The sequence below is a fragment of the Ctenopharyngodon idella genome, chromosome 11 (assembly GCF_019924925.1).
Source record: "Ctenopharyngodon idella isolate HZGC_01 chromosome 11, HZGC01, whole genome shotgun sequence".
NCBI lineage: Eukaryota > Metazoa > Chordata > Actinopteri > Cypriniformes > Xenocyprididae > Ctenopharyngodon > Ctenopharyngodon idella.
In genome coordinates this window covers 10804494-10825256 of record NC_067230.1, presented here as the reverse complement: position 1 = coordinate 10825256, position 20763 = coordinate 10804494, and the positions used below count along the sequence as shown (strand labels likewise).

Genomic DNA, 20763 nt, shown 5'->3' with positions numbered 1-20763 from the left:
CACAACCTACAACTGCATATTGCTAAGAAAGTGCTTTTACTGCTGAAATAGAAAAACCCATTTGTCCTGAAGATTTTTATTTATTTATTTATTTTTTGTTGGTGGTGCTGGCACTAAACTTGGCTCTTGTGATGCTTACTCTCTGACTATGTGAGCCAGAACAAGCACAATATGTCACTTTACAGATATTTGTGAATTGTGATTGTGAATACCATTAAGTATCTTTCAGAATTTCTTTGTTATTCTTCGGACTACATTTTAGTATTCATTATCTGTGCAGTGTTAATTTCAACATTACATTTTTTCGTAGCTGTCCTGTAATGCAAATGAATGCAAAGTTGTCATATCACAAGTTTTGATTTAGCATCTTGCTAGAAAGTGCCGTCGAGCAGAACACCAAGAATAAACCTGTTTAAAACCATGTTTTAAATCTTTCTCATTCAGAAGTCAGGTCGTGGAAGGGTTCAAGGGGAGGTGATGCCCACTCTGGACATGACGCTCTTTGACTGGACTGATTATGAGGATATGAAGCCTGCAGACACTTGGCCATCCAATAAAAGAAAAGGTATAAAGGCACATTCTCGATGTCTAATCAGTAACAGGTATTGTACTATCCATTAGATTTGCTTCCTGCTGTAGTTTTTTTTTTTTTTTTTTTTTTTTTTTTTTTTAATCCTTGATGTTTTATACGGAAGCCCTGAACCGCATGGTGAAAAAAAAAAAAAAAAACTTATCTCGTTATTTCAACATAATAAGTCGTTATTTCAACATAATAAGTCGTTATTACGACATAATAAGTCATTATTTCAACATAATAAGTGGTTATAACGACATAATATCTCGTTATTTCAACATAATAAGTCGTTATAACGACATAATATATCGTTATTTGCAATGAGATATTATGGCGCAACGTTAAAGTGTTGGATCGCAATTCTAACTTGTACTGCGATCGCCGCGGTTTCGAATCCGCCTTTTGCAGAGTTCGCTCTTCTCTATTTTCACATCACATATCAAAAAAGGCATTTATTTTCAATTAAAATGAAAACAATGTTCTAAAAGTGCAAATAACCTGCCTAACGAGTGTTTAATAACATTAAAAGTATTTATTGGGCAGCGTTAGCAGCATGTTCTCGTTTGATAATAGCCACTAGAGGGCAGAATAAGACAGGGAATCAATTAAAGAACGCAATAGTTATGTTGACCTACTGTTACAAGTTGGTGCTCCAAAATCCCAGAGGGTTATCATTGGAATTTGCATTCATCCCAGGCTAACCTTTATTGAGGTTAAATTTGTGTAGCCCATAAATTCTCATAAATACTCTATAGGCGTTTATTCTATGTAGTTTTCATAACACTGGATATTCTACTAATTCATACTTTTCTACTAATCCATACTTCTAATACGTGGCCTAATAATTAATTTATTTAGCAATTACATAGGCTAGCTATAGAGTTTTGTGCTAATTGCCAGTATTGCTCTTTCAGCCAGCTTCATAGTTTTGCTTATCTGTTAACTTTTCAGAAGCCTATAACGGAGTGTCTATTTACAATAAGTGCAAATAGCGTCCCTTGTTGACAAACACTCTTTAGCTCCAATGTCTGGATGGGCCACTCAAGTTTAAAAAGGGACAGATGTAATTCAATGTATTCAGTGGCGCAACAATAGCATGTAGGGTTTCAGATTTTGGCTTTTACAGCGATCGCTGCGGGGTCGAATCAGCATTTTGCCGAGCTCACCCAATAATAGAGCTCACTCCTATTTTCTCATCATATACATTTTCAATAAAATTAAAATCATGTTCAAAAAGTGGAAATAAAATGTGAACAAGAGTTTAATAATTTTAAAAGTGTTCATTGAGTAGTGGAGGGTTTTTTTTGTCCCAATAAGGCAGCATCCATTTAATAATTTTAATCAATATAATTACACTCTATGATATTATTGCATCCTGTACAAAAATACTGGGGTACAAATAATATCTGCCAATACAATGTAGCCTACAGCATCTAAATACTATTTACACTTCTTGCAAAGAACTGCAGGCTACTTTTACATGGTGTCGATATATCACTATTTTCATCTAGTATAAATAGCATATCGTGAAAATGTTGCTATTGTCACTTAGTATAAATAGGATGTATCGGTATTTTCACTTAGTGTAAACAGCATCTACAGTAGGGGTGTCAAACTCATTTTAGTTTGAGGGCCGGACTGGAAATAAATTAACCATATGCGGGCCGAATTAGCTTCTTTTTATAATAACCTTAGTGCGCTGATAGTTGCATTAATATTAAACATATGAACAACAAATTAATTTGTAAGAAAATTGTATTTTTTTTTTACAGCGAAAAGACTATTTCTTTTTTTAATGATTTTTTATTTAATATTTTTTATTAGCATTTTTTATTTTGATTTTTCATGGCCAATTTCAATTTTTATAAGAAGCAAATCGTCTGATTCTGATACTGGTTGCAGATTTTTTTAAAGCAAATTTATTTGTTGTTTATTTTTTCACAGGCCAATCTGGCCTTAAACAAATATGTATAGCTCTTTGATATTAGAGGCAAACACTGGCATTTAGATATTAGAGGCATTTTTATCATAATCCCAACAACGATGTTATGCACATGAGCATGAGCAGTTGTTTTTAATTTAAATTACTGAATAATTTCAAGATTAACAACAAAAACTAGGTCTGGTCTGACTTTAGCTTTGTGAAATTATGCTAAAACAAAATCAGCAGACGGACTAAATGAAAATGGAACAGCAGTGATATAGCGTTTCCATGGTTACCGCTATACACACAGCAGCGCTTTTCGATAAATATAGGCTAATACTACTACTTTATATGGAGATAAGAGGAAAAGCCATCAAAAGTTTTATTAATACAGTTCCTTTCAGAGATACATTCATATCAATCCCACTGTAATATTTATATTATTCTCCCTATTTTTCGCGAACAGTGAGCTTGTGCATGGTACAGTATTTCCTCTGCTGGCGGGTCTGTTCTCTTTGTGTCCGTATTTAGCGTGTTAAAGTCCTGTTTACATACTTCATAAATACACAGATGAAATTTTGGGAAATTATTACAAAGCAGTTTGTTTGCAAGCCCGGAATAAAAACGTTTTTGGCCCCTGGACTAGTGCATCTCTATGTTTTATTATAGTTCAAATCAGATTGGACACCGGGCCGTAGGTTTGACACCCCTGATATACATCTATTTGCACTGTAAATTGTTTTATTTACTATGGGCTAATACATTTAACCTCAATGTTAGCCTGGGATGAATGCAAATTCCAATGATAACCCTCTGGGATTTTGCAGCACCAACTTGTAACAACAGTAGGTCAACATAACGTACTCGGTTACTAACGTAACCTCGGTTCCCTGAGATACGGAACGAGTACTGCGTATGGGGAAAGGTCTCCTTTCTCCCCGTTACTGAAGCCTTTTTCAATAACGCAGTGTAACTGCATCGTCATTGGTTCACTCATGGAAAGTTGTTGAACCAATGACGGCGCGGCATAGCTGCGCGGCCTATGGCGACAAAGCGCGCGAAGAAGCCCGCCAAAATAGGCGGGGCTTACGGCTATATAAGCAGGCATTTCGCCATAGGATTTCAGGTCATACGACTGAAGTGACGACACTGAGGCCGCAGCCTCGTGGCACGGCATGTAACGCAGTACTCGTTCCGTATCTCAGGGAACCGAGGTTACGTTAGTAACCGAGTACGTTCCCTTTCGATACTTCACTCGTACTGCGTATGGGGAACGAATTCAACCGCGCCGTGCCACGGCAGGGAACGACTGAACTTGTCTTGGACACCGTGAGGGAACCAGTGGACAAGTGAGAGGGCCGGAGCCGTCGAACCCATGTGTTACACTTGCAAGAGGGGAGCTAACTCCTGGGGTGGCATGAGGCGGAGCTCGATAGAGGCCGCAGTATCATACCGAGAGGACCCGAGCTTGTAAGGTCGGGATATCCAAGTTATAAAATCTGACAAAAGTGGACGGTGAGGACCAGCCGGCCGCCTCACAGATGTCTTTAATAGGAACTCCACTGGACCATGCCCAAGAGGAAGCCATTCCTCTAGTGGAGTGGGCTCTAACTCCTATGGGGCAGTTGAGGCCCATAGAGGAGTAGCAAAGAGCAATAGCGTCGACTATCCAACGCGAAAGACGTTGCTTTGAGACCGAAGACCCTTTGGTGCGCCCGCCAAAGCAGATAAAGAGCTGATCGGATTGCCGGAAAGGCTGTGATCGCTCAACATAGGTCCTCAATGCCCTGACAGGGCAGAGTAATTCCAGCTCTCGCTCGTCCGACGACGGAGGAAGCGCTGAGAGGGAAATGACCTGTGCTCTGAATGGAGTCGAGAGCACCTTCGGAACGTAGCCATGCCTAGGTTTCAGAACGACTTTGGAGTCGTTGGGCCCGAATTCAAGGCATGCAGGGCTCACAGAGAGGGCCTGCAAGTCGCCGACTCGTTTGACCGATGCTAGTGCAAGCAGCAGAGCGGTTTTGAGTGTCAGGGGCCTGAGGTCAGCTGAACACAGTGGCTCAAAGGGGGGCCCTTTGAGAGCTCTGAGGACCAAAGAGAGGTCCCAGGTGGGAACAGTGAGAGGACGAGGTGGATTCAATCGCCTAGAACCTCTCAAGAAACTCGCCACAAGGCTGTTTCGTCCCACTGACTGGCCAGCGATAGGAGCGTGAAACGCTGCGATGGCTGCTACGTAAACCTTGAGCGTTGAAGGGGTGCGACCCATATCTAAACGCTCCTGGAGGAATGACAGTATCGGTGATATACCACACTCCACAGGGTCTATGCTGCGTGCAGAGCACCAGTCAACAAATACCGACCATTTCTGGGCGTAGAGGCGTCTCGTGGACGGGGCTCTCGCCTGAGAGATGGTGTCTAGCACGTCCCCTGGGAGGTTTGGAGGCTCCCATCGAGGGACCAGAGGTGCAGAGCCCAGAGTTCTGGCTGGGGATGCCAGATCGTCCTGTTCGCCTGAGACAGGAGGTCCTGTCTCAGGGGGATCGGCCACGGGGCTTCCGTGGAAAGCCTGAACAGTTCTGAGGACCAGATTTGGCTCCTCCAGAGCGGGGCCACTAGGAGGACTCTGTGCTTGTCTTCCCTGACTCGGGGATCAGAGCGATCGGGGGAAAAGCGTAAAGGAGGGTGCAGGGCCAGTCGTGGGCCAGAGCATCTTCCTCCTTCGAGAAATAAATTGGGCAGTGAGAGTTGTCTTCTGAGGCGAAGAGGTCTATCTCTGCCCTCCCGAAGAACTCCCAGATCGTGAGAACCGTCTGCGGGTGGAGCATCCACTCGTCTGAGGGGACGTTGCTCCGAGATAGCATATCTGCTCCCAAGTTTGTTCTCCCGGGTATGTGAGTCGCTTTGAGCGACTGTAACCTCGGAAATGCCCACTCCAGAAGATGATTCGCCAGTGCGCATAAGCGGCTGGACGAAAGGCCGCCCTGGTGATTTATATATGACACCACTGTCATGCTGTCCGACTGGACTAGGACGTGGCGTCCCGTCAGGTATGCCTGACACGCCTGAAGGGCTCGGAACACTGCCAACATCTCGAGGCAGTTGATATGCAGATGGCTTTCTTCGCGAGACCACGAGCCGAAGGCCGGTCTGCCCTCGCAAAGAGCGCCCCAACCCATGTTGGACGCATCTGTCGAGAGCACTGTCCTTCTGGACACCGCCTGTAGGGGTACTCCAAGACTGAACCATACAGGGTTCGTCCAGGGTTTCAGAGCTGTCAAACAGGCCTGATTGACCCTGAGACGCAGGCGGCCGTGCCGCCAGGCGTGAGGAGGGACCCGAAACTTCAACCAGTATTGCAGAGGCCGCATCCGGAGAAGGCCGAGCTGCAGAACCGGGAAGGCGGAAGCCATCAGCCCTAGCATCCTCTGGAAGAACTTCAGAGGGAGGTAGGCTCTGTTTCTGACTGAAGCCGCGAGCTGCTGAATGGCCAGGGCGCGCTCTGGCGAGACTACCGCCGTCATACGGACTGAGTCGAAAACTGCACCCAGGAACGTGATGTGTTGGCTGGGAAGCAGCGAGCTCTTGGCAAAATTGACCCTGAGTCCTAGACACTCCAAGTGGCTGAGGAGCACGGATCTGTGGAGTTCTAGCTCGGCTCTCGACTGGGCCAGAATGAGCCAGTCGTCGAGATAATTCAGAACACGGATTCCCATCTGTCTCAGTGGGGAAAGCGCCGCGTTCATGCACTTGGTAAAAGTGCGAGGAGCTAGGGACAGCCCGAAGGGAAGGACTGTATATTGGTAAGCCACTCCCTCGAATGCGAATCTCAAGAATCGTCTGTGACGAGGGGCTATCTGGATGTGAAAGTAAGCATCTTTCAGGTCCAGCGAGCAGAACCAGTCCCCGGGGCAAATCTGCGCGAGGATCTGTTTCAGCGTTAACATCTTGAACTTCCGTCTCATGAGGGAGCGGTTCAAGACTCTGAGATCTAAGATGGGTCTGAGACCGCCATCTTTCTTGGGAACCAGGAAATAACGACTGTAGAACCCCGATACGCTCTCTGAGGGGGAGACTATTTCTATAGCTCCTTTCTTCAGTAGAGTCATGACTTCGGCTCGGAGGACATGAGCGTCGTCCGTGTTTACTGAAGTCTGAAGCACCCCGTTGAAGCGCGGGGGCCTTCGGGCGAACTGAAGCGAGTAGCCCCGACTTATGGTTCCCAGGACCCAACTTGACACCCCGGGAATGGCTTGCCAGGCCTCGGCCCGTGTGACAAGGGGTTGTATGGCATCGGATGACGGACCGCTGGTCGGGGGCCCGTACACCGGAAAGAGTGGAAGAGGAAGTTTGCTCATTTTTTGAGGAGGTAAAAAATTTATAGTGTTCGCCATGAGAACGGCGTTTTGCATGGGCGCAACATTTTTGGGCCCAGTTAGCGCAACACTGAACATATCTCCCACACCCGGAACTAAACGGGGCGGAGGGGAGACTGAACGAAGGAGCTTTTGGGGTGGTCCGGCCTCAGCGAGACTTAGCCCCATCCTCTTCCTTCCTGGCAGATCAGGAAGACTTAGGAGGCATCGGGTCCAGCGAAATCTTAGGCCGGGGTCCCTGACGTCTCGGGAAGGAGGAGCGCTTTGCGGGGCGTGAGCGCTGGCGCTGTTCCTTGGGAGGTGCTGCCTGAGAGGTGGAGGGGGCAGTCTTGCTCTGCTGAGCCGGCGCAGGCCTGGGGCGGCTGGAAGCAGAAGCAGAGCTAGAGCGCTTGGGCAGGAAGTGTCGCATTGCTTGGGACGACTTCTGTGCTGCGGTGAAGCGTTCCGTGAAGCCCTCTACCGCTGGCCCGAAGAGACCGGAGGGAGAGACCGGGGCGTCCAAGAAGGCCGTCTTGTCCAGGTCCTTTATCTCGGTCAGGTTGAGCCACAAATGGCGCTCGAGCACGACCAGGCTGGCCATGGATCGTCCAATGGCCTGGGCTGTGGCCTTTGTGGCACGCAGGGCTAAGTCAGTGGCGCTGCGGAGATCACGAAAGGCAGGTGCATCAATGCCGGACTCGTCCAGAGAGCGGAGGAGCTTCGCTTGGAACACCTGGAAGATCGCCATGGTGTGCAGCGCTGAGGCAGCCTGGCCTGCGGACGCATAGGCTCTGCCAGCCAGGGCAGAGGTGGTCCTGCAGGGCTTGGATGGAAGGGCCCTCTTCGTCTTCCAACCCACAGCCGCGGGGGGACAGAGGTGAGCTGCCACTGCTTCATCCAGGGGCGGTAGGTGCTCATAGCCCTTCTCTTCAGAGCCGTCCACAGTGGTGAGAGCTGAATGGTGCGTAGTGCGTAGGCGGGCAGAATAGGGAGCGCGCCACGACTTCGTCAGCTCGTCGTGCACCTCTGGGAAAAACGGGGCGGAGCGTTGGCGAGGGGCCTGGCGACGGCCCAGCAGGAACCACTCGTCAAGCCTGCTCCGCGATGGCTCTTCTGGCGGGGCCCATTCGAGGTCCAGTTCCTCCACTGCCTTTGAGAGGACGCGGAAAAGCTCGGCGTCCATGCCCGGCTTGCAGTCAATGGGCTCCAGCGAGGGTAGGTGGGCGGGGTCCTCCGAGTCACCGGCCCATCCCTCTGTTTCAGAGGCCGCGAGAGACATGGAGTCGTTGAGCGGCTCTTCATCCGATCCGCCAAATGAGACGAGGTCGCTCGCATCTGCAGAGGGACGCAGCTCAGGGCGTGAGAACAAGACGGGGGATTGCTCTCTAGTGGGAGAGGGCGAGGCACGCGGGGGCTGAGCCGGCGTGAGCTCGCACAACTCCGGGCGCTGATCCACTCTACCCCGCTGTCTCTTCCTAGCCGGCTCGCGGGAGGAAGAAAACGGGAGGGCGCGAGCGGCGGGACCACTTTCAGAGGCACTCACCGTGCCCGTCATCGTCATGCAGAGGGACTCTGCATGTGCCACAAGAGTGGCGCGGCATTTGCAGCAACGCCGCCGCCGTGAAAACGGCGTTTGAGGGGCTCTTTTAGAGCGGCGAGAGCCGCGAGAAAAAGCTCTTTTAGAGCGGCGAAAAACCGCGGGAAAAAGCTCTAATAGTCGCGCCGGATGGCGGCAGGAGACGCGCTGAGAGGCGGCCGGAAGCGGGAAGCGGGCGGGAAGCGGGCGGCTCGAGAGCGGCGCTCGAGGCGGCAGTCTGCGAGGGCGCCGGCGCTGTCTTCGTCCGGCGAGCTCAGCTCAGTCCGCTGCGAGAGCCTGTTCGACGGCGGCGAGAGCTTCTCTAGAGCGGCGAAGGCTTCAGCTCGGAGATCAGCAAAGAATGCGTCGTCGTTGCTGAAGGAGAGAGAACTGAAATCCTATGGCGAAATGCCTGCTTATATAGCCGTAAGCCCCGCCTATTTTGGCGGGCTTCTTCGCGCGCTTTGTCGCCATATTCTGCCCTCTAGTGGGTAATATCGAAAGAGAACATGCTGCTAACGCTGCCCAATAAATACTTTTAATGTTATTAAACACTCGTTAGGCAGGTTATTTGCACTTTTAGAACATTGTTTTCCTTTTTATTGAAAATAAATGCCTTTTTTGATATGTGAAGTGTAACTACAGAAGAGCGAACTCGGCAAAAGGCGGATTCGAAACCGAGGCGATCGCAGTAAAAGCTTGAACTGCGATCCAACATACAAGCGCTGCACCACTAAAGACGTTAATGCGGTTTTCTCCTTTATCATACTTGATAGACAATAAAGAGTTATTATGTTGAAATAATGACTTATGTTGAAATAACGAGATATTATGTCGTTATAACGACTTATTATGTTGAAATAACGACTTAATATCTTGAAATAACGAGATATTATGTCGTTATAACGACTTAATATCTTGAAATAACGACTTAATATCTTGAAATAACGAGATAATTTTTTTTTTCTCCCCACCAAGTTTTTTTTTTTTCACCATGCGGTTCAGGGCTTCCGTAGTTTTAAGACCAAGATATATTCAAAAATCAAGATAAATATTTGATTATAAGATTGCATGAAGTTCCCCCAGATATTTAAACCGCCGAGCCTAAATAATTTGCAAATTCACAGCTGATTTCTGAATAAAGGATTTCATAGGAGGCCTGTGTCTGTCTATTTCCACCTATAAAGATAAACGTCGCAGTAAAAACAAGAGCAATGGGAACACAACGCTTGATTCTGATGTCATTGAACCATGTGACCATCATCTTGATTGCCTTCCTGGTCAGTGCACCCTTTGTTTAATATACCATTATCAAAGGCAGTGCTTCTCAAACCAGTTCTGGGGACCCCCTACCACTGCACATTTGAATGTCTTCCTCATCAGACACACCCAATTCAAAGTCTCGCAGTCTCTACTGATGAGCTGGTGAGTAATCAGCTGTTAGATGAGGGAGACATCCAAAATATGCCATGGTGGGGGATCCCCAGAACTGGTTTGACAAGCAGTGATCAAAGGAATAACTCACTCAAACATGACAAATGTCATTATTTACTTCTCATCATGTTGTTAAAAACCAGTATGATTACTTTTTTCCATGGAACACAAAAGGTACTTTTTTTCAGAGGTGTGTAAAGAGTACCTGAAAACCATACATGAGTAAAAGTACAGATACCTTGACTCCATTATAAGTTACAAGACACCAATTCCAATATGACTTAAAAGTCTTAGGCTCGGTTTCACAGACAGGGCTTAGATTAAGCCAGGAGTAGGCTTTAGTTCAATTAGGACATTTAAGTAGCTTTTATAGATGTGACTAAGAAAAAACTTTACTGGTGTGCATCTTGGGCTACGTAAATGTGGCCCAAATCTGATTTTTTTTTGCCCACAAGTGACTCATATCTGTTTTCCCCATTACAGTGTGAACAGTACAAACCTGGAATCTGATCTTTTCAATTCTGATTTGTGCCACTTCCTTATGTGGTACTAAATTCGATACAGGTCAGATGTTTCGTAATGCGACCGGAGTCTGAACAGTCATGGCAGAATTTTACGTCGCTCAAGATCAACATTCATCACGATTCTGTGCTCATGGGAGTCTATTCAAAGATTTTACAACGTTATCAAGACAGTTGGGAAAGGTAGTCAGTAGAAGGGCAGTGATGTGTCAGAACTTACAAGTATTACAGAGATGTTGCGAAGTTTTAAAACTCTGTTCTTTTTTGCCACATCATTGTCTTTATTTACTTCCTTATATGTTGCCAAGTCCTCGATTTTTGCTTACTTTTTCACTGTTGCCACGGGCTGTTTTGCAACTCTGTGGGTTGAAGCGATATTTAACCCCCAGAACACGATTTTTACTGGGATACCCCATGGAATGCGATTGGGCTAGTTTTGGACTAGTTTTGAGAAGCAATTGAGTGGATTTTGTGGTAAAAACCTGGCAACCCTGTTTGTTTCGTTCTTTTGCGCATGCAGGTCAGTTCAGAACGATCTGTTCACACTGGAAATCTGATATTGTCTACATTTAAAACAACAATGTGAACAGCTATACAAAAAATTCAGATCTGAGCAAAAATCGGAATTGAGCATTAAGGCTCGCAGTGTGAATGTAGCCTTGGAGAGCCCTGTGATGGACTGGTCATCTGTCCAGGGTGCTTTCTGCTGCCTCTGGCCTAGGAAACTGGGATAGGCTTCAGCCCTATGTCTTAGAGAAGGACATATAAGGAATAGAGAGAGAGAGTATTTATCTTGAGACAAAACAATGGCACTGACATATTTTAAGATTTGTCAGTGCAAGTTGCTTTCAGTTAAAACAGCTCAAACATGCATTTTAGCCTGGGACTAGGCTTAAGCCATGTCTTTGAAACTGGGGAATAGAGTATCTGAATTTAACAGTATTTAAGTATTTTACTCATACTGAATGTAAGCTCAAAGATGCACTAGTCCTCAACACCTACGAGACATGCCAATCAAAAACAAGAAATAGTTGATTTGTGAGGACAGCAATCACGTTTATTTTATAAAATCAAAATAAAACTGAACACCTCAAAATTTTAATAAATCAAGGTCAACACAAGAGCTTTTTAAACGCCTACAAACATTTAAATCTCAGTTAAGCTCAAGTTCTCAAAAAGGTCATAAGTCAACCAGTATCCTTCAAAAAGGTATCTTCGGTATAACGGATTGTTACGTCCAACAGATTGTTACATCCAGAGGGGTGCGTAACACGGATAAATAAAATAATGTTATAAAATTAAATAGTCGAAGTCTACTTGCACCAGATGTGCTGGTTTCGGCCTCATCAGCAGCTGTAGCTGCTGTCTTCATCTCATATTTTGGCCCTGACCCAAATGGCACACTTCTATGCACTTTCAGTCTTGTGGACTTACAATGGCTGCCGTGTGCGCATGTCCGTTAAGTGCACGAGACTGTAGGGTGTCCCAGTTGTCAGTTTTAGGCTTCAGAAGGGTGCTCGCAAGCGCCCCCTTTGCGACTGATATGCGCCCTCAATGCGCACTTTTGCTGAACACCTCAAAGCGACGTTACGTCACGAAAGTGTGGACTCGTAGGAAGGCCGTGAGTGTTTAGGGTGCCATTTGGGACAGGGCCATGAACTCTTGCGATTCAGCAACTACCTGCTAATGCCCTCGCATTTGCATAAAGTGGCCTTGTTAACAAGTTTGGGTGAGTAAGGGCAAAACAACACAAGATATAATACCTTCAATGCCCTGTGGATCGCAATATCACTTCTTTTGTTGCAGAAATAAACTGCTGCAGAAAAAGGTCAGGTGTCAAATGCAATATGTAACAAATAATTGAAAACTACAAAGAAGCCAAAAAGATACTTAAGTACAGTAACTACTTTGTTTTACATTTTGCTTTATTTTCCTTTGCAGGTTCCCTCTTATGTCATACTCCACATGCACACTTTTTTTTCTTTTTTCTTTTCTTTTGTTATTGATATCTGTCTACAGTACATCATTATTTATTTATTTTGCTTGGGTGAGCAAAAAAGGTTTGTTTTTTCTTGCACATGAGATGTGCATGAATGTGGCACCAAAAATATTGTGGAATAATTTGAGATATATAGAATATATACAATCTGCTGCTTGTTAGCTTGCTAATTTTGCTCATAAGCGTTATCTATTTAAGCCCATATCATGAAACTATGTTACTAACCATAGGTTTAGAGCTGTAGTTTCATTCACACAACTCTGAAATGTTGTTTGCAAATGTTCGTTGCAACTATGGTTTTGGAAATGCCAAATTTATAAACAATATTTAACTAAAAGACTATAATATTGCCCATCTGTTGAAAAGAGTGGACAGGGTTTTTTTGTTTGTTTGTTTGTTTTTTTCTCAAAAATTCTGTGTTCCATGGTTAAAATAAACATGTTGGGTTCAAATGATATGAGGTTGAGTAAGTTACAAATTTTAATATTTTCAGCAAATGATTTCTTTAAAATGGTATTCATTATCACAATATACAAAAAATACTAGCCAGTGTTTACTTCTGTGGTTTATCTCATTGTGCTATGACCAGGATCCTGTTGTGACCTCAGAGAACATGAGTGCAAACCTCACAACCATGGTCTAAACAACAAGTGTTATGATGACTGCATGTGTGAAGAGGGTGAGTATAACTTTTCTGGCAAAATAACATTCTGGAGAGATACTACAAAAGGAATCTCACAGGTCCAGGTCATTTTTCACCAATAAATCAAAATATAAAAAGTTTATTTTTAGGACTATTAGGACAATTTTATACATCAAGTCAAGTCAAGTCACCTTTATTTATATAACACTTTATACAATACAGATACAATTCAATCAACACTGAACTGAATTCAGTTTGGTTCAACAACTGTGTAAAGTTCATCAATTATGGAATGAGTTCATTTAATCTATAAAGCAGCTCTGGAGAAAATTATGTCATCGGCTCACTTCAGTTTCATTCAGTCAATAATATTGCCGAATATTAAGTGTCCCCAACTAAGCGAGCCAATAGGGGACAGTGGCAAGGAACCCAAACTCCATCTGGAACAGAAATGGAGAAATAAAAAATAAAAAACCTTGGGAGAAACCAGGCTCAGTCGGGGGACCAGTTCTCCTCTGACCAGACTAACTAACATGGTGTGGTTTAATTCCAGGCTGCATCACAATTCAGATTGTGGATTAATGTCATTCAGAATATTTCACCCAATTCCTTCTGCTTTAATATCGGGGTACACCACACCAGCATATGGAGGGAGGAGGAGATGAAGCTGGCAGTAGGGTCCAAAAAAAAGCTCTCTACCAAAATCTTTTCCATATAAATTTGAGCTTTTGTCCTAACCTGCACTGACAAGCAGTAATTAAAAGAAATTAATAATAAAAATATTTTTATGTCACTGCGATAAGTAGCCCACGTACTGTGCAAAATTCTGTGGCTGACTGTGAGTATGTCACTTTGTGTAGCGGTTTTCTTTTCTGTGTGGAAACAAATTGCTGGAAAACTATGCTATAGAATTACAAAATATTTTTTTTTCTTTTGGTTCTGGGGTGAAATGTGACCTGGAAATGATTTCTCATGATTCAATTAAAAACTTCTTGACTTTATTATTCAAATACTATATAAATACATTTATTTGTAAGTCATTTTGAATGAAAGTGTCTGCTAAATGAATAAATCTAAATGTAATGTAAATGTTAAATTCTTTAGGTCTGCGTTGTTATGCCAAGTTCCACCGCAAGCGGCGGGTAACCCGAAGACGTGGCCGCTGTGTGGAGCCAGAATCAGCCAACAGCAACCAAGGAGCCTTCATTACTGTCTGACATATAAAGAGATAAAGAAACAGAGAGACGAGAGACCACATCCTTATACCCCATGATGGACTGAGCCTTGAAGAATGTGGGCCAAAGTTAAACATCCATCAAAACTTGCTCTAACTCAACCCACAGTATAAGTAAGCAATAAGGTACGAGCTAAGGTGTGCTGTATTGTGAATACAGTCACAACTGAAGGGCTCTCTTAGGCACGACATGAAGCAGAGTGCCTGCAACCCCTTTATTTGTGACTGTATTTACAATACAGCACACCTTGAGTACCTTATTGCTTTTATAAAATGATTACCACACAATAAACATATTAAGCTGAAAATATATGTGTTAATAAGTTACTTTTTTGAAGTAAAATCATCAAATTCCATCCTTCCGCCAGAAAAATGACTATGACAGTGACAGTAAACAGCAAGAAAGTGTTCCTAGATGTAATGCCTCATGCCTAAATGGTATTAAAAAGTATAACTCTGTGAACATACAGTATCATACCTGAAACAGAAAACTTACATGGAACAGTTTTGACAGTATATTGATTAATTGATATCGTTTATGTTGCTAAGGATTGCACAGCGATACACCAATCTGTTCACTGAAGCGCCATAGCCATGCTTTATCATAAATAAAACACGGCTAATCAGCATCATGGGCCGGAACTATTCGTTTTTTAAATGTACAAATGCTGTACTAACCCAGCAGGGTTGTGCACCATTCAGTTTTAAATTCTGGAATTTAAACTGAGGAATTGAGCAATCAGGATACAGAATTGGAATTTGAGACAGGAAGTAGAATTTCACCCATATTTATAGAAACACTAGAAGATATTAATAATGCAATTTTGAAATGCCACCTATTGAAATTTAGTCTGTAATTGGTCATTTCATTAAATGTAATGACATTACTTTATTGGACCATGGAATTAATCAAGTTAATCAACTAAAAAGTCAACTAATGGACCATTGAATTTCCTACATGTTTATTGTCACTTATTAAAGCACGGTACACATTGTACGATTTTTGGGCAGTCCCAGATCTGTGGCGATTTCTGTGGTCTTGGCTCCTAAACAGTGGTCGTACATTGTACAGTGAGAGAGGTTCAAAGACAGCTATTGTCACGGTCTAAAACTACTTACCTCAAGCTCCATTTTCATAATTGGCATGTCAAGTTGGCCTCTTTTCCTTAGCCATGACCATGTCCGTATTCTCCTCTTTCGCTTCCTCCTCTTTTTTTCAGCACACATAAAAACCACAATTGCCAAAGTGTGATTCATCTTGCTCTATTTCTTTACCACTAGCGCATGCTGATGAGGTTTTATACTTGTGTCATATCCTACGATTCAATAGTTCATCATAGTACAGTGTACATACATGTCATACCCAAGTTTATTAGATCCATGTCGTACAGTGTGATTTGTAATGATCTTATAGGATTGCCGAAATCGCATAGTCTGTAGCAGGCATTACACAACGGTCTCAAACTCAGTTCATGAGGGCCACAGCCCTGCAGAGTTCATCTCCAACCCTAATTAAACACACCTGATCCAGCTAATCAAGATCGTCAGGATTTCTAGAAACTTCCAAGCAGGTGAGTTGGATCTAAATTCTGCAGGGCTGTTGCTGCTTTCACGCCATGTCGTAATTACCTTAAATTAGAGATGACAACATGTGACGTTCTATTTGAAGCTGTTCACATCATCTGAGTGTGAATTATGCGTGTCTATGGCAATGCTATTAATGCCTAAATTAATCTGCAGTGGTACAGTGGTACAAGAAGGAACTCTCATAAAATTCCCAGCTTGCAAGTTGTAATTACAAGCATTACGAGGACATGAATGCTTTTTACAAGTTGAAATATCGTAAATAAGGTAATTACGACATGGCGTTAATGCACGTTGTGGACCACTGTATTGAAGGTGCATTCACATGCCTTCACGTGCTTGTAGAACTTGTAATTACAATATGTAAATCTGTAATTTTCTGAGAGCTATGACTTGTACCACTTCTATACCCCCTGACCACTGCAGATTTAAGGCGTGTTCGACTTAAAGCGGCGCTGTGCAGACCAATTGGTGTATGACATCAAAGTACTGCCAGAGCGATTCCAAAGCAAACAGAGCCTTATTTATGCTAATTACGACATGGCGTGAATGCAGCAAATTTCTTTGAATTACAATTTAGTCAGTTCCTCTTGCTGTCATTCAAATTACAATTCAATATCCATGACTGTGTCCAATTTAATTTCACAATTTTGTTCAAACCCTGCTGCTTGTCAAAAGTTACTTGTTAAGTTTGTACAGATTCATTTGTGTCTGAATGAAAGGCTTTTTCTACTGCTATATGTTATACTATCAATAACTACTACTTCTCTTGTATTCTAAGTGATATTGGTTTGTTTGGTTTATTTGTAATATATGCTTTATTTATTTCTGTACCAAACAGCTTTCTTTAGAGATGTTATCGTGGTCAGGATATGTGCTCTAACGACTGTGTGTCCTGACAGAAAGATGAATGATTGAATGAGTGATTGTTACCTATATGGGTTAGAGGGATAGAGATGAACAGAGGGGAGAGATTGATGGGTTTTCATTTTAAATCACTGAGCTTCTTTATGGTCTGACACACCTCTGTGTCCTATCACTGTCTTGATTTAACTGTTTAATAGACGTTTATGTTAGTGGGGCTATATATGCTTTAGTGTTTGTAAAGTATTTTCGGTCATCTTGTTTTGATCTTGATATTTCTCAAGTTTCACAAATTGTCAGTTATTTTTAACTTAAATGCCAGAAATAAACTTCACTAAGGACACAAAGATCCTAAGAGTATTTTATTTATTTATTTTTTTATTTTTTTATCACAGATGCTCTGAGAAAATAGCCAACTGTGATATTTTGTACATATTATTGCAATAATCTAGTTCACCACAACAATCTTGAGTTTCCTCACAACCTTTCTATACTGTGTGATTTGAAAAGGTGATTTGGAAAGACAACATCTATGTTTGGAATAGTGACTACAGTGGTTCAACCTTAATGCTATGAAGAGACGAGAATACTTTTTGTGCGCAAAAACAGAACAAAAATAACGACTTTATTCAACAAATTTGTCTCTCCCCTGTCATTCTCCTATGCTATTTATGTTGCAGCGCTTCCAGGACCTAAGTCAGAATGCCGGTTCAGTATGAGTGTCTTGCTTGAAACAGCTGATAGCATTTCCAAGATGTCTACCCTGCAGAACTTGGAGGACCTGAAGTAGGCTGCTGGTACACACAGGTTGTTCATGTTGCAGCTGAAACACCTAAGCAGAATAAGGAAGATGAGTTCCAGTTTAAGCTGATCTCTTTTCTCCAAAAAGAAGGGAAATCGCTAGCTGACATTCCAAGTTTGGCTTCCCCTGCACCTGATCTTAACACTCAGCTTGTTGATGCAATAAATTCCCTTGTTCAAACCTGTCATGTGGCTTCATCTGAGGAGAGAGTAGGATATAGAAAGCTATGTCCTTTCTCAGGATTTATCCCAACTCCTCCTGGGGAAGATGAGTATGAGGTCTGGGTAGAGCAGACTGCTCACATTCTGGAAGAATGGCAGTGTTCTGATAACGTCAAGAAGCAGAGATTAGTAGAGTGTCTCAGAGGTCCTGCAGCAGATGTAAGGTTCGAGAAGACTGGTAACCCATCTGCTACTTTCAGTGACTATCTTAGTGCACTAGAGTCTGCGTTTGGCGCTACTGAGGATTCTTCAGATTTAATGCTAAAGTTTCGAAGCACTTACCAGAGTGAGGGAGAAAAGCTCTCAGCCTACATACTGAGGCTGGACAGAATGCTGCATAGTATGCTGAGGAAGAAAGGTATTGAGTACTCTGCCATGAATAATCTTCGAATGCAACAAATAGTCAGAGGTGTCCTTTCCAGTGACCTAGTGGCTATGCGCTTGAGAATGACCCATAAGCTGCGTGCCCCTCCTTCCTTCAATGAGTTAATGAAGGAGGTAAGAGAAGAAGAAACTCTGTTGAAAAACAGGAGTTCAGCACAGTCCAATGTAGCTGTCTCTGTGGTATCCCCTTCAAGAAATGGGTCATCCGCTAACACTAACATGGGCGATTCAGAGGTAGAAAAGCTAAAGAGGGAGATAAGAGGACTTAAGAACGAGGTGTCTCATTTGTCAGCAGCAGCAAAGGAACCTATAACCCATGATCATCCTGCCCTGCACAGTCTAGCTGCGACTCCAGAGAGTAAAACACCAACCAGACCAGTAAACAAAGCTAATGTCTTCTGTTACAGATGCGGAGAAGATGGGCATCTAAAGCGTGACTGTACAAAGGATGAAAATCTCAGGAGAGTTAACCAGTGACTCATCAAAATGAGACAGTCGTCGGGAAACTTCTCCGGGGCTCAGCAGAGGAACGGCCTGAAGCTCCGGGAAAGACACGTTCCACAATGTGCAAAAGAGTTAAAGTTGAGCCAGCAGTTCTTCCGAGCGGGTTAGTGGGACCTAGCTCTGTTCTTCCTATCGAGGTGGAAGGGATCTATGCTAAGGCTTTGCTGGATAGTGGATCAAGTCACTCTGCTATACAAATCTTTCTATGAGAAATACTTGAAGCAACTACCATTGACACCAATAGAAAATTTGGAAGTATGGGGATTGAGCATGCAGTGGTACCCATATGATGGCTGTTTGTCTTTAAGACTGGAGTTTCCAGGATCTGTGGAAGGAGTGGCGGAATCCATAGATGCACTTGTGCTGGTCTGTCCCAATCCTGTCATGAAAGGAGGTGTCAATATTCTGGTGGGAACAAATACATCTGTGGTGAAGAAGTTGGTAGAAGCATGCAGAGAGAGAGTGGGACATGATTTTCTTCACATCTTGACTGTCCATCCTGAGATAAGAAATGCTTATGCATAGATCATTGCTGTTGAAAAGTGTGACGATGACAACAGTAGAGTGACTGTCTGGTATCTTCACTCTAAACTGGTGAAATTGCCTCCAGGGGAGAGTACTAGGGTTTAAGGGATGCTGAAATATCCTGCTGCTCCTTCTGGTAAGACCCTGTTAGTAGATAAGCCGGAGGAATCACGATTTCCTGAGGAACTGCTGGTAGCGGTGGAAGTGCAGTCTACTACTGTTGTCCAGTCAAAAAGGATTGGAGTTACAATCAGAAATGTCTCCTCTCGTCCAGTGATGATTAAAAGAGGAATGCCCATTGCTCATGTGTTTCCAGTCGAGGTTGTTTCTACAGTCTCTAAACCCAGAGAGAATAGTGGTCAGACTAAACTAAACAAGCATTCATTTAACTTTGGCGATTCCCCTGTCTCTGAAGAATGGAAACAGCGGTTGGCCAAAAAGATGTTGGAGAGGAAGGATGTCTTCTCATGCGATGAATTTGATGTGGGATGTTCGAAGAGTACCCAACACCACATTAGACTGACCAAGGATAAGCCTTGTCGTTAGAGGTCTCGACGGCTTGCACCTGCCGACATCGAGGATGTTAGGCAGCACTTGGAGAAGTTGAAGGAGGCTGGAATTATTGCAGATTCCAGAAGTCCTTACGCTTCACCAATCGTCATAGTCCGGAAAAAGAACGGGCAGATAAGGATGTGTATGGACTACAGAACGCTGAATCGTCGCACAATCCCTGACCAATACACCGTTCCCCGCATTGAAGATGCTCTGGCCTGCTTAAATGGAAGTCAGTGGTTCAGTGTATTGGACCTTAGGAGTGGATATTATCAGATCCCCCTGAGTGAAGAAGATCAAGAGAAGACTGCTTTCATTTGCCCAGTGGGGTTTTACCAATTCCAGCACATTCCTGCCACAAGGGATTTGTGGGGCTCCCTCGATCTTCCAGCGAGTGATAGAAAAGACGGTGAGAGACATGAACCTGTTGGAAGTGTTGGTCTGCTTAGATGACCTCATTATCTTCGGACGGACTTTGGAGGAGCACGAGGAGAGGCTACTCAAGGTCTTGGATCGGTTACAGAGTGAAGGACTGAAGCTATCCTTGGGCAAGTACATTTTCTGTCAGACGTCTGTCAGCTATGTTGGACACATTGTGTCTCAAGATGGTGTCTCAACAGACCCCTCAAAAATAGAAGCTGTAAAGTCTTGGCCTCGACTGCAAAACGTGTCAGAACTCCGTTCTTTCTTGGATTTCTGTGGATACTACAGAAGATTCGTGAAAGACTATTCTAAAAGTGTCCTACCCTCTAAATCAGTTGTTGCAAGCGTGTCTGCCTGCCGCAAGTTTGAAGAAGATCAAAGCAGGACCCGACCCAGAACGAGTAGTGTAAAAAGCCTCTGATCCATTTGGGAGTAGATGGTCTGATGCTTGTGAAGCTGCTTTTAATGAGTTGAAGGTGAGGCTTACCCAGGCTCCTGTGTTGGTTTTTGCCAACCCTCAGCTTCTGTACGTCCTACATGTTGATGCTTGCTGTGAAGGGTTGGGCGGCGTTCTGTACCAGGACCAAGGACAAGGGTTAAGGCTTGTGGCTTTTGTCAGCAGAAGTTTGACGCCTTCTGAGAAGAAC

At 43.8% G+C, this 20763-nt stretch overlaps 1 protein-coding gene across 3 annotated transcripts in view; it reads left to right on the top strand.

Annotated features, from left to right (window-relative positions):
* draxina (dorsal inhibitory axon guidance protein a) overlaps positions 1–17054 on the top strand; it is a 59075-nt gene extending 42021 nt beyond the window's left edge. For all 3 annotated transcript variants that reach the window (XM_051911547.1, XM_051911545.1, XM_051911546.1), the window contains exons 4-7: positions 445–565; positions 9614–9706; positions 12970–13059; positions 14128–17054. In XM_051911547.1, coding sequence (XP_051767507.1) covers positions 445–565; positions 9614–9706; positions 12970–13059; positions 14128–14240 — 417 coding nt within the window. In that variant the 3' untranslated portion in view covers positions 14241–17054. The remainder of the gene's footprint in view (positions 1–444; positions 566–9613; positions 9707–12969; positions 13060–14127) is intronic.
* The last annotated feature ends 3709 nt before the right edge of the window (positions 17055–20763 follow it).